The 15,177-nt window shown below is 37.3% G+C and overlaps 1 protein-coding gene across 1 annotated transcript; it reads right to left on the bottom strand.

Annotated features, from left to right (window-relative positions):
- Positions 1 to 678: 678 nt before the first annotated feature.
- On the bottom strand, positions 679 to 1,128 carry LOC110612580 (uncharacterized mitochondrial protein AtMg00810-like). The gene has a single exon (XM_021753359.1). It carries the CDS (start codon positions 1,126 to 1,128, stop codon positions 679 to 681), a length of 450 nt encoding a protein of 149 aa, XP_021609051.1.
- Between the last annotated feature and the right edge of the window lie 14,049 nt (positions 1,129 to 15,177).

Below are 15,177 nucleotides of genomic sequence, written 5' to 3' on the forward strand. Positions count from 1 at the left end.
AAGATTCAACTTGTGTGCCAGATAGTTATGGCGGCTTGCTGGGAGTCCCTTAGTGAAGATATTTGCCAATTGCTCTTGGGTAGGAAGATATCTAAGAGAAATAAAGCCTCGTTGAAGTTGGTTTCGCACAAGATGGCAGTCAATCTCGATATGCTTTGTGCGCTCATGGAATACTGGATTGGCAGCAATGTGCATGGCTGCTTTGCTGTCACAATGTAGAGGTATGGGCAGTTTAATGAGTACTTGCAAGTCCTGCAAAATGTAACTAATCCAAAGAAGTTCACACACAGTGTTAGCCATGGCACGGTATTCAGCTTCAGCAAAAGACTTGGAAACAATAGTCTGTTTCTTTGTTTTCCAGGAGATGAGACAAGGTCCCAAATATATACAATACCCAGATAGAGACTTGCGAGAGTAAGTGCAAGCTGCCCAGTCAGAATCACAATAGGCACTAAGAGACAGATCATCAGTCATAGGGACCCTGGTGTAAGGATCCCTTAAGGTAGCGAAGGACATGAAGAGCAGCCTCCCAATGGGGCTTTCGAGGCTTATTCATAAATTGACTTAGATGTTGGACAGCATAGCAAATGTCTAGCCTTGTTAAGTTAATGTAAAGGAGTCTACCAAGTAACCTTCTGTATATTTCAGGCTCAGAAAGAGGCTCCCCTGAGTCAGGGGTCAGATGTAACCCTTAGGAAAAGGGGAAGATGCAGGTTTGCATTGAAGCATGCCTGCATCTTTGAGAACATCACAAATGAACTTTGTTTGGCTGATAATTGTTACATGTGAAGATCTTGTAACTTCCAGTCCTAGGAAATATTTCATAGGTCCCAAATCTTTAATGGTAAATTTTGAATGTAAGGCCATCTTGCATTTATTAATAGCATCTATAGAATTTCCAGTTAATATAACATCATCAACATATACCAGCAAGATAAAAAACACAATGTCAGTATGCTGTATGAAAAGACAGTGGTCATGAGAAGACTGCACAAAACCCAAAGTCTTAAGGAAGGCTGTAAATTCAATATTCCTTTGCCTAGAAGCTTGTTCAAGGCCATATAAAGGCCTTTTAAGCTGACAGACTTGATTAGGTTGGGCCATGTAATAGCCCTGAGGCGGTACCATGTATACCTCTTCATTCAAATGCCCATGTAAGATGACATTATTGATGTCCAGCTAAAAAATGGGCTATTTTTTTACGGTTGCCAAGGCAATAAAAATTCTCACTGTGGTGAGTTTTGCCACGGGTGAGACTCTATCCTTGTAATCCAGCCCCTCAATTTGGTTGTATCCTTTAGCAACCAATCGGACTTTATACCTGTCTACTTCTCCATTAGGCTTGAACTTCACTTTATATACCCATTTATAGCCTATGGCCCTTTTGTTTTTAGGTAAGCTGGTAAGAGTCCAAGTATTGTTGTTTTCTAAGGCTTGAAGCTCTTGCTCCATGGCTTCAACCCATTGAGGATTCTTAGAAGCCTGTGAGTAGGTGGAAGGCTCATGAGCCTTGTTAACATTACAAATGTAAGACCTGTATGAAGGGCAGAAGGACAAAGATGTTGTTTGTAAAGGATCTACATAATCCTGCATCCAAATGGATGGTTGTCTAGTCCTTTGAGTCCTTCTAGGTGAAGAACAGACTTGAAGTTCAGTGTTACTATGGCTTTGGTCATTGGCCCAGGTTCTCGGGCAATCAGGCTCTATTATAGGTAAAGGAAGCACAAAGCCCTCACTGCTATCACTATTGTGTTTGAAGGGGAAGATGTCTTCATGAAAGACTACATCTCTATTGATAAAAAAACAGTTGTCAACAATACTGTATAGTTTGTAAGCTTTATGGGTGTTGGCATATCCTACCATAACAACCTTAATGGCCCTTTCTTGGAATTTGTCCTTTTTACTGCCCACTGTGGTGGCATCGCATAGGCACCCAAATTTCCTGAGATGGTGATAATGGGGTAAGGTTCCATAGAGCCTTTCATAGGGTGTGGTCCAATTGAATTGCTCCATTGGCATTCTATTGATGAGGTAAGTAGCTGTCAGAATGCATTCTGACTAGAATTGCACAGGGATATGGGATTGAATTTTTAGGGCTCTAGCAACGTCTAAGATGTGTCTGTGTTTTGTTTCCACAACCCCGTTTTGTTGGAGTGTGTAAGGATAGGCCCTTTGGTGTATGATACCTTTTTTTGTGAGTAAATCAGTGTAATCATGACTCAAAAACTCTTTTCCATTATCTGTTCTAATAATCTTGATGGTTATGTTGAATTGAGTCTCAACCATACTAATGAAATGTTTAGTTATGCTAAGGGATTGACCCTTCAAATGCATCATGAAAGTCGAGACAACCCTACTATAATAATCAACAATTGTAAGAAAGAATCTAGCTCCAGTAATGGAGTTGGTCCTATATGGTCCCCATATGTCAATATGGATCAAATCAAAGGGTTTGGAAGCCAAAGTCTGGCTTTTGGAAAAGGGAAGTCTGGCTCGTTTGGCTAAAGGGCAAACAAGACAGCAAATCAAAGTGCTATTACTAATGTTTATGCCTTTGATATGTAAGATTTTATTAGCAGAGGCATGTCCTAATCTATCATGCATATCAATCATGGTCAAAGCACATTTTTCAAGGTTCTTGCACTGCACAGGATCATCTTTATTAGAATTAATCATAGTATTTACAAGAGTATGAAGATTGGCATTCTGTTCCATGATTTGATTTAAGCAATATCTAATATCAGTATGAGAGAAACTCATCTGATCCAGCTTGAAAAGACCCTTTTGTTTCTTTCCTATTGCCACCACCTTCTTATTCAGTGGGTCCTGTATGATACAATAGTTATAGCATATCACAAAACAGTATCCATACTTACTTATCAGTTGACTAATAGATATCAGATTGTAATGGAATTTTGGTACATACAAAACATCCTCCAAAGTTAATTGATCAAAGAGAATCAATTTTCCAGAATAAGATACTTGTGTTGTGTTTCCATCAAGAAAACATACAGTTATGTGTTTGTGTAAAGGATGTAAGAAAGTGAAAGAAAGTCTATCTGAGCACATGTGATTTGTGACTCTAGTGTCCATGATCCAAGTAACATCAGTATTTAATTGAGCACAACAATTTTCAGAAGTATTGGACTTACCAGCAAAATCCATGAAATGAAATTCAGATTCAGTTGAGGTGCTTGGAGTTGCTACTCCTTTCCCTTTCACCAGTTGATTAACTTCTTACTTCAATGAACTTAACATTGAAGTTAGTTCATTAATTCTAGTTGAAGTGTCAAAGTGATCTAGGGGGTTGTCCTCTACAGATTTAGTTCCCTTGACTGCAGCCACCATTCTGGTGTCTTTAGAACCCTTAACTGGATGAGTTCCAGTTTTGTTCTTAGATTTGAACCAATCTGGGTACCCAATGAGTTTGAAACACCCCTCTTGAGTGTGCCTATCCATGTTGCAGTGGGTGCAGTAGGCCTTCTTAATGTCTAATTTTCTGTACCTGGTTTGACTCTGTGAGTAACTTTTATTTAGAAGCACTAGAGATTCTGAGTTGTCATTCATGGCCCCTATAACCTCCCTTTGTGATTCAAATTTAACAACCATGGATTATGCCTTATTTACAGTTGGCAAAGGGTCCATTCCCAAGATTTGGTCTCTGACTGACCCAAAGACCTCATTCAGGCCCATTAAAAATTGCATGAGCTTGTTACGATTGGTTATCTCAGCAATGGCTCTGGACGCCCCACACGTATAGGTGGGGAGAGTTTCCATCGAGCCAAGCTCGTCCCAGAGCCTCTTTAGCTGGGTAAAGTAAACTGAGACAGAAGTGTTCTCTTGAGCTATGAGGGAGATTTTTCTGTGCAACTCATAAACCATGGGTCCGTTACATTCTCCAAACCTCTCACTAATCTCTAGCCAAAGATCTCTGGCCGAGGTAGTGTAGATAAATACATCCACCAGTTCTTTGGAGATGGAATTCAAGATCCAAGATATGACCATGAAATCACATCTCTTCTATTGTTCATAATCCTCAGATTCCTTACTATGAAACTGTTCCTTCGACAAACCCTAACTTCATCTTGGCACCCAGGGCTATCCTAACAGCCCTATTCCAAGATCGAAAGTTAGATCCTACCAGAGGTGCAGAAACTAAAGTCATACCTAGATGATCGGACGATTGGAGACTCAGAGGATCTCCCATTCCTTTGTCCTGACTTAGCCCCTTTTCGGACCCCGTACTCTGCTTTTGCTCTTTGCTACTATTTCCCCGTTCCGTCATCACCGGATCTATCGAGGACACTCAGTAGAACTTTCATGTAGAACACAACGCGCCGCCGTGAGCCAACCCTAAGGCTTTGATACCATGTTCAAACAGGAGCGTACAGAGAGAGAAGAAAACATTTGAAATCTTTATTTCTGTAAAATGAGAAAAATTACAATGTCTGAAAGTTTCGCTTCCTTATATATCCTGACATGAGCACGTGACCAACACGTGAGATCGCATAATACATACAAGATACAGAAGGCAAGTTTCACGTTTCACATCTCCCATTGTATATTAATAAAATGCTGCGAATTAACTAAAACGGAGCAGTTCTTCAAACTCAACAATATCCTTCTAAAATTCACTTCTAAAAAGATAATGAAATATTGTTAGTCTTCTACTTCATTTAGCATTATAAAATTCATTCATCCTTTTAATAAGTCAAAATCTTTCATTATATAGAAAACTTTTATTAATCAATAATGTCAATTTGATTCCTAATCTATATAGGATCATACAAAATATCAAAAAAATATTAAAATATCTCATATATAAACTTGTAATAGTGCATTAATAATAGCTGAATTTTGAACCGTGAATCTAAAAAAAAACAAATGCCATTCCCTTTTTACTCTAATCTTTCAAACATGCTATATAATATTAGAATGGAAGTTCTCTATTTGAGCTTGACCTTCTTCGCTGAAAATAAGTTCAAATTGAAGACTTCAATATGCCCCATTTCTATATTAACCTTGCTCCCACCATGTTTTGAAAGCTATGATTTTGTCCAATATCCAAGGCGGAAGCAAAAATAAATTTAGATAAAATTATGAAATTTTAAAATTTTTCTTAATTATTATATTTTCATGTTTAATGCTCTAATTTTTATTTAACTAATTGAAGCATTAATTTAAAAACTAATACACAATTTTTATATGTAAGAAAATTAACTCATTAGTTAATATGGAGAAAATTAATAAAAAACTATGGTAAAGAAAATTCAGGATCCTACCTCTTATAACTTAGATCTAATCTTTGCTTGGTGGAATATAGGCCTCCAAACGTTGACCATTTAATCCGTCCATATAAACTGATCTCAGCACTACTTATTACTCATGATTGAAATCCTTCATCTCTAAATTTTCTTTAAATTTCTGAAAATAGGAGATTGAGATTTTCTTCATAGATTCAATGAAATGAGTTGTAGAGTTAACAATTAAATCACAAGAATGGAGATAAAAATTTTCTCTCAAGCAAGAAGATGAAGTGGAAGATGATGGAAGAGAGGAGCTCAATTTTTTGTGGAGGAGGAAAAAGTTAAGCTTAGCCTCTTTTTCCTCACCTCTCTTCTTTTACATAACCTTGAAGTAGATAGGTATTGGTCAGGGATTTAATTACCTGACCCTTAAACTCTTCTCACATAACTCTTAAACTATATGTAATATTATTTTAAACTAGAGTAGATTTTTCATGTATCTCATACATGTATTAATTTTTAATTTAATTAATTAAATTAATTTCTATTAATTTAATTAATCAACTAATCACTTAATCATAATTAATTAAATAAATTTGTATTAATTTAATTAATTAAATTCATTAATCACTATTAATAAATTATTGGGTTTGACCAACATTCGATCTTAGGTCCAATATGAAGTTTTATTATTAAATAACTCAAATCCATATAGAATGAGAGTTTGGCCTACATATTAATTTTATGGTTTTAAGAATAATTTATACATGTATCACACACATGTCTATTATTAAATTTAAATTAATTAAATTAACTGTGGAAGCATGAATTCTTCATAACTGGTTATGGTCTCATTTTCTAGTAATACTAATACGAAATCCAGATATTTTAGCGCTCGATGAAAAGTGGAGAAAAAGAGTCGCTACCCTAATGAAAGCGGAGAACAAATAGAAGGACATGGTTGTGTGACCTACCTTTTAATCTGTGGACTATAGGGAGAGGATGATATAAGCACAAGAATGAGATGATTCTTCAATAACAAGTTGTGCATTAAAGTATTCACACTCTTCAAAAATTTAATATGAAAAGCTCCAAATCTTGACAAATCAAGTTGATATCACTTAATTCAAGACTTACAAGATGAGAACTATATTTGGGAAGCATGAAAGAATAAGGAAATAATCGACACACTCTTCAAAGCATGTGGATGCGCAATACAATTTCAGATTACGTAATGCATGTATGGCCGAATTGCACTTAGGTCAATTTTGTTATTTTAATATTTTAGTATTTTGTGGAATTTATTTTAAAATTAATTTTTCTTAAATAGAAGTCAAATTTGTATAACCCATTTAGGAAGGAGATTTCTCCAAGATAATCTAGGAAAAAAGATCTTGAATGTAATCTAGATTTGACTATTTAGCTAGATACCCTTTCTATATTGCAGTTACACCTTCTTACATTAGAATTAGGGTTTAGAGGCTATAAAAACACCCTTGAGGTGACAACCATGGAATAAATAGAGATGATGTTATGAATAATATTTTAGTTTTCTTAATATAAAGATGGGTCTTCTTTGTGTACCTCCATATTTAGCAAACTTATCAGTGTTTTCCTTGTATTATTTCTAACTGACTTATTATTCCATAATCTTCGTTTCTAATCATATTGGTTGGTTAGGGGTGTAATAGAGTAACCTTCTGGAAGATATATTTGCCTTGTTCTTTGTCAAGTTATGTGACGGGGTTTTTGATCACGAGTTGATCCTGATTTGCGCATAAGTTAGTATCAGATTGTGATAAAAAATGAACCAATTTGTGATTAAAAATCCCGCTACACAATTTGACAAAGAACGAGGTAAAGATATTTTCCAAAAGGTTGCTCTACTACACTCCTTACCAACCAATGTGATTAGAAATGAATATTATAGAGCGATAAACAATTAGAAATGCCACAAGGAAAACCTTATAAGTTTGCTAAACATGAAAGTACACAAAGAAGACCCATCTTTGTATTAAGAAAACAAAAACATTATTCATAACATCATCTCTATTCATTTTGTGGCTATCACCTTAAGGGTATTTTTATAGCATCCAAATCCTAATTGTAGTGTAGAAGGTGTAGTTACAATATAGGAAGGTTATTTAGTCAAATAGTCAAAATGGATTACATTAAAGATCCTTCCTAAATTATCTTGGAAAAATCTCCTTCCTAGATGGGCTGCACAAAATTGGCTACTAATTTAGAATAAATTAATTTAAAACAAATCCCACAAAATACTTGATGTGGCTGAAATGAAGCTATACCGCGATTGGTCACTCTGTAAGAAAGAGAACGTGAGGTGGTTGGTGCCTATGGTAGCCACTCCAACGCTCAAGTCAGTAAATTGAAGAAAAGGGAAAATATAAGAAATTGCTTAGAATTCAAGAGTAGTTGTATAAAAATGCGTACCTTGGTCTCTATGATCATTAGCTTTTATACTATAAGAAGATGGAGTTAATTATAGCATTTTCTGAAAATTCAGCTGGTACTGGCTAATTAATAGGGAATTTCGTGATTACAGGCTTAATGGAGATTTGCTGGATTGTACTTGCTAACTATAACTTTATGTGAAGACTCGACCTATTCAGGAGAGGGCGAGTCTTGATGAAGAACCGGGTGTCATGGTGTCCGGTCTTCCTTTCTACAGTTGGGATTGCGTATCAGCTTATCAGACCCTTGCCACGTGGCCCTGTCTTACGGTGACAGCTCATGGCTTACTTTGGGCGATTGTTGTGTTACATTAGAGGTCCCCCTGTTGGTCTTCGATTATTCAGATTTGAAGGTGTCGGTTGTCTTCATGATCTGGGGCATGTGGTTTATTTAGATTGGCCTTTCTCTATTCACGTCACTTTGCCTGCTCCTACCCATAAATGATGACTGCCCTATTTCTCGTGCTGCATTCAAAACTTTTTGGTGAAGTTGCCATATAAGAACCTTTCTTCTCCTCCAAATATCACTTTTGCTCACAACTAAGATCTTTGCTTTAGAAAAGACTCGACCATTCCTCTTTTCTATTTACAGACTCCCCTACTCAAGGTAACTCCTATTCACTTTTTCTCTCATAGCAATGAATAGGAACACTTCTTCTTCTTCCACTGGTGGAAGTTCAACCTCTAGCTCCTCATCTAGTGGCTCTATTCATGTTCCTACTCCTATTGCCCCGCTGAGGCTGGTCCATGATCACGAAAGCGTCATGGTAAATGATACTCCTTCCATACTGACTGAGAAGGATGTAGACCGTCTCTATAACCAATACAACATCTCTCAAAAAATATTTTGTGTCTTTGTTGCATCTTTGAGTGTTTGTGTGGATGACTGAATCCCTATGGAGGATACCATCATGGTCTACGAGGAGCAGCTGAAGGCGAAAAACCAAATTCACCGAGGCTACCCATACTGCATGAAAAAGTAAAGCTGTTGCAGGTACGACCAGATGACAACCTAATCGAGCTTGCTAGGCCGAGGAAGGCATCATACTTCCTCCTCGCCCTCCTCCCTTTGCTGTTGAGGCACTAGCCCCCACTCAACCTAAGTCTTCCACAAGGGGTGAACTTGAAGCAATTACTGTGAAGCTGGATCTTCATAAGGAGAGGCTGAAGTAAAAGTCTTGTGGCCTTGGGGCATCCAACACCTCGTCTAGCCCTAACCCGGACAACCTCTCTTCCTAAGAGTCCCAGCTGTCTATCCTTATAGCTAAGAATGCCTTGAGGCCCAGGGATCGTCATCGGTTGAATACTGTCGAGATAGATGATCTTTATGACAACATTATCCACTCTGCAATAAAGAGTGCCTTCTGTGCTTACATGGCTAAGGAGCATAATAACGCTCTGAGGCGATAGTTCAATGTCTAAGAAATAGACAAAGGTCTATTACAAGAGGAATGCTCGAGGCTAAAGGCTTGGGTCGAGGAAGTCGAGGGTACGATGAATGAGATAGTCAATGGACAAGCTCCAGGCATACCTAGATTAGGTGGCGTCAGCTGCCTTGTTTAGAGGGACTAACACCCAAATTAGGTGGCCTGGTAGAACCCATCTTGTGGCATTGGCATAAAATGCCTTATTTAGTGGGATTAACACCCAAATAATGGAGCCTGGCTAACTCGCGGTTGTCGAAGCCAGTCAAAAATAACCTTTCTGGTTATCAATAATTTACAACTGCAGATAGTGGTGAGAAGATCGAATCCACAGGGAATTGAGAACTTACCTATTTTTCTTATCAAGACCAATAAAATAAACTGAAACAAAAATAAACTGAAAAAGAAGAAAACTGAAAACGAGATAAACTGAAACGAGATAAAACTGAAAGAGAAATAAACAGAAAGCAAAATAAACTGAAATGAGATATAACGAGATAAAACTGAAAGAGAAATAAACGGAAAGCAAAATAAACTGAAACGAGATAAAACTGAAAACGAGATAAACTGAAAGTGGAATAAAAATAAATTGCAGTAAATGTAAAATGGGGGGTTTGAGATTGATTTGATTAACAAACTACTGAAAGTAATTAAAATAGATTAGTTAATAGATTAGTTATGGAGATGGAAGACGCTTCTCACCATCATGTCTCTCCTTATGATTAAACCAATTAGGAATGTCCTCTAATTAATTACTAATTAACAAATTGCCAAGGAACGTCCTTGGGCCTTAGGCATCAAAACAATTATTAATTGCATGAAGAGATAGAGAGATCCAATCCTAACTACTCAAACGCATGAGATATTGCTAGATCATACAATTTCCTTGGTTTTTACACCAAGTGTTCTTATGTTTGAATAATCCAAGCAATTACGGACTTAAATCACCCAAACTAACATATTATTACCTTGTAATCAAGAATCAATTGGCCATATTGATCAAAACAACAAAGCAACAATGGAATTAAGTATGGGATTGTATGAATATTGAATAACAAAAGATAAACAATGTTTGATCAAGTCTCCCAATCCATAAAACAACTAAAGCATCACCTAATCTTCAACTAGAATAAAAGATTTCAGCCACTCATGGCTGAACCAAAACCAAAAATAAAAGAAAAGAAGAAAGGTAGAAGAAGAGATGTGAATCCCGTAGGTGTCTCCAAGGTGGTGTGTAAAAATTGTGTGGAGGCTCCTTATATGTCTTTTTATAGTTGAAAGTGCTGCCCTAGGTCATACTTGCTTCCTAATTAGTGAAGAGGCTGCCCAAAGTGCTGAAAAGGAAAGAATCGCATTGCAAATTCTCCAGAAGGAAGGAGGCGCATGGATCAGGCTTCAAAAGAGGAAGGATGCGCGCGGATTGCAGAAGAGGAAGTGGAGCGCAGTCATTGAATGTAGAAGGAAAAGTGAATCTGTCCAATCTTTCCTTTGTAGGTGGAGCCTTCTGATAGCGGTTGTCGAAGCCGTAAAAAATAAATCTATTATTAACCAATAAAATAATTTGCAGATAGTGGCAATAGGGTCGAACTAGAGGGATTTGACACTACGGATTTTCCTAATAATGACTTGGACAAGTAAATAACAAATAAATAAGAAGAGGGGGGGTTTGATTTGATGAATTGAAACTAAATAGCAAGAGAAAGCAAAAAAGATGAGAATTCTAATGGGAGAAGGATTCTAGTTGAAGCATGGATCTATTTCAGTTTGTTTAGAATTGATCATTGACTCTTTTTAATACTCCTATTTATTTCAATAAATTAGTTTATGATGTAGAAGACGCTTCTCACTATCCAAATTCCTCCTTAGTTCTAGTTTGACTAGGAAATGTTCACTAATCAAACACTAGTTAACAAGATGCCAAGGAACGTCCTTGGGGTTTTTAGTATCGAACAACTGTTAATTGCATTAAGACTTAGAGAAACCTAATTCCAACCTTGCCAACCGCGTGGTCAAGTTTAGATTATGCAACTGATTGTACTTGTGTTTAGACAATCTAAGCAATTACGGACCTAAATCATTCAAACAATTTATTATTTTTGCAATTAAAAGCAACATGCCTTAATTGATTCTAAAAGTAAAGCAATAATAATGGAAAGATCAAGTTGCATAAATATTGAAAGTAAATAAGAGTTTAACAATGGAGATTTAAATCTCCCAATTCATTACAAACTGAATTTTTCCAACTTCAACTAGAAAAGAAAAGTGTTTAGCCACTCATGGTGGACAAAACCACAAAAGAAAAGAAGAAAGAAAAGAAGAAAAGCTGCTGTGTTTCTTGCAGAATTTCCGAAGGTGGAGAGAGATGATTTTTTTGCTGGTTTGGGGCTGCCTCCTTTTATAGGTGAAGAATCATAATCCACTTAGGATTTGGAATCCTAGTATGGATTGGTCTTTTTGTAGTCTTTAATCTCCTCTTTGCTTTTATATTTACTTGTGAATAAATCTTCTTCTTAAGGGAGTCTATCTTTGGGAGTGACTCTTGGAGATGTCCTAGGATTGATCTTGAAGTGTTTGAAGTAGGATATGACTTCAATGCTTTTGGATTTTGAATTCTTCCTTTTTCCCGCTCTACTGTCCGCCTCTGCTGTCATTTTGATTTGGGCAGTGATTTGCCCAAATTGCTTGCCCCAATCGCTTCCTGTGAGTCTGTCCTAGCCTTTTGCTTCAGCTTGATTTGGGCAGTGATTTGGCCAAATCACTTTGACCCAATCACTTTTTCAGCTTTTTCTGCACTTTTTCTCCAACTTTCTATTTTCTTCCTTTTCTGCAAAAACATGATAAAAACCATAAATTAAGCTGAAAAATGTGTAATTAAACAGTAATAAAGGTAATAAAAATATGGCTAAATTATGTTTGATCAAATACCCCCACACCTAGCTTTTTGCTTGTCCTCAAGCAATAAATAACTTAGTCAATCAAGCTCCTTTTTCTTTTGAGCCTAAGTACCACTTAATCAGCCCCCCTTAGACTCCTAAGTTGAAACACCACAGTGTAGTATACATGTACTAAGGTTGTCCTCTCTTTCCTTTTTTCCCATCACCTACCATGGCCAAGGGAAAGTTTTTTGACTTGATCATGCTTATTCTTTTATATTAGGCTTAATGCAACCCCTAAGAGTGACTTGCCACCTTTTAAGCATTTTTATTCAGCAGCACTTTTTTATCCTTGCCTGAAAAAGTCACCAACCTTTTTACGCGAAGGTGCATATTGGTGATACCCACCTCCGGTTACTCAGTTGGTCACTTGTTCAAGTGGCTACTAGCTCTGTTCATAGTCTTTGACCATCGAAACATGTTATGTTTTGTGCTTTTTGATTTTGCCGAGTTATTATATTTTTTTTTCTTTTCTTTTTCTTTTTTTCATAACAGTTTGGGCAAATCAGCTCATAGAGAGTTACACTAACTTTTTATTGCATGTATATATATTTTTCCCTTGACCATAGCAAGTGCAAAGATCCAATTTAAGAGAAAAACTCCATAAGTGAAGGTAACACACTGTAAATGATTCAATTTAGGCTTAAAGGGTTGGAAAATTTAATAGGGTCATGAGATAGGAGGCTCTTTTAACTTTGTCATCTATTCTGAGTAGAGCAAAGGCTAAAACAAAATCTCTGTGTGTGTGCATATATGCAGAAGTGAATATGAGTGCAAAAAGAAATGTGTGTGAGAGAGAAAAAAAATTTTAGTGTGTGTAAAAGGGTAGAAAATGCAAAAAGAAGAAAAAAGAAAGCAAAAGATGGTGCAAACAGTGTAAAAATATTCCCCAGTACCCCCACACCTAGTCTAAACATTGTCCTCAATGTAAAACATATAGAGAAAAATTAAGAGAGAAAGGGACTTCCTGGCCTGGGGGTGATTTGGTGAGTGATTTGGGCAAATCACTCGGCCAAATCACTGGCTGTCATGGTCTGTGGGCAGAAAGTTGTCCACCAGCAGTTGCAGTAGGTGCTCCATGTGTATGATTCGGGCCTCCATTTTGTCAAGGCGAGATTCTGCAGATTGATCAACTGTTAGAGGTTCTGCTGATTTGGACAGTGATTTGGGCAAATCACTTGGCCAAATTACCTCTGCTGTAGTTAAGTTCTGCTGATTTTTCCATCAATTTGCACAAATCGCCTATGCTGGGTTGTCTCCCAGTAGCGCCCTAGTTTAAAGTCGCGGGTTGGACTTTTCTGACTTGATCAAGGCTCAAGTAATAGGGGGAGGGAAAAGGATTCCAACAGAATTAAGTAAGAAGTGCAGCACACCTTTCATTTTGGTTATAACCCATCCCATTTCTTTCATGTACTCATGAAGTAACATGATTAATTTCTCCTCTTTCAAGTGAGGTGTGCCTCTAGCCCCTATGTTTGAAATTTTGAGGTGATTGGGCAGCACTTTGAACTCCAATTCATATTTCTCCACAAAAGGTGGCTGCAATCTGGTACTGAACTTGGGCAAATCGAATTCTGCTTGCACTGATGATTTGGGCAAATCAAAATCTGTCTGCATTGTTGATTTGATTTCTGCCTGTTCAAGTGATTTGGGCAAATCAGATTCTATCTGTACAAGTGATTTGAGCAAATCACCTCTGGACCAGTTTGTGCAGCATGCTGTCTCTTCCGTTTCTTTCAAATTTTTCCTGTTCTCCTCATCTTCCTGGCTGGTGTCCCTTGGTATTTGTTTGACAGCATCAAGCAAAGGTATGTTGATCTCCACTTTGCGAAAGGTTGCAAGTATTTCTTTCTCTTCTTTTTCTTTTTGTGATCTTGCAAATCTCTTGGGAAAGGGAGGAGGTACCTTAAATTTTTCTTCTAGTTGCTGATCTGCCTTGGTCTGTTTGGAGCTGAATTCTGCCTGGGTCATTGATTTGGGCAAATCATTTTCTGTCTTCTCTGAGGATTTGGGCAAATCGCCACTGTTGGGCAGTACTGTCTGTCCATCGATTGGGTCTGTGATTTGGGCAGATCGACTGCCCTGATCACTTTCTAGCAAATTCTCTTCAGTGACCTGTTTTTGCATTTTCTCAAGCCTACTGTCTTGAAGCACTTTTCCACTCCTCCATGTGATGGCACTAGTATTCTGCCTTGGATTTATCTCAATTTGGGAGGGTAGCTTTCCTTGTGATTTAAGTTTACTCATTGAAGTGGCCATTTGACTCATTTGTTGCTCAAGATTTTGCATCGAGTTTGCTAAGGATTTCACGATCTCTTTAAGGGGTGTATTGGACTTTTGAGGTGCTGCTTGGGCTGGATTCCTTTCCTGATAGCTCGGATATTGATTGGCCCTTGCATAACTGAAATCCAAATTTGGATGGTCCCTCCAACCTGGGTTATAGGTGTTAGAATAGGGATCATACTGTAACGACCCGAAAATCGGATTGCTACCGGCGCTAGGATCCAGATCGGCTTAAGGCCGCCGGGACCCGTAGCAAGCCTGACATACATCCTGTAAACCTGTTTAATCCCATACATGATCAACACATACATAAAAATTTGAACTTTTCTCATTCATTTACCAAACTCAACCTGTGCATGCACAACTAAAGATCATAATCAACAACCCCACATTGGAGTCCTCATCAATGCTCCAATGGGGTAACATAACATTATAAAGTTTGGTTTAAACTTGAACATCATAAAACATTTCATTAAAAGATCATGTAATCAAAAAGGGATTAACAACATACTAGGGTCAAGCACAACTCTAATACTCAATAACATCATTACATTACATAACTGATTAATACTATTCATTACATCTCAATACTTATCATGTCCACCACTAGCTATTACATGACCATGACTTTACTCTAGCTGACCTCTTGGTCTATCCCGTACCTGCAAACCTGGGGGATTAAGGGAGTGGGGTGAGCTACTAGAGCCCAGTGAGCAGAATAATAAAACATTATATTTAAAGTCATGCTTTCATGAAATGCATCACATCACAAACAAATCACCTTAAGGATGAACTTGTCACCAATAGCCCTCTACATAAT

Source organism: Manihot esculenta, chromosome 4, assembly GCF_001659605.2.
Source record: "Manihot esculenta cultivar AM560-2 chromosome 4, M.esculenta_v8, whole genome shotgun sequence".
Lineage (NCBI taxonomy): Eukaryota > Viridiplantae > Streptophyta > Magnoliopsida > Malpighiales > Euphorbiaceae > Manihot > Manihot esculenta.

Coding starts and splice junctions, on each gene's coding strand:
- LOC110612580 (XM_021753359.1), bottom strand. CDS start 1,128: ATGGTACCGCCTCAGGGCTATTACATGGCCCAACCTAATCAAGTCTGT.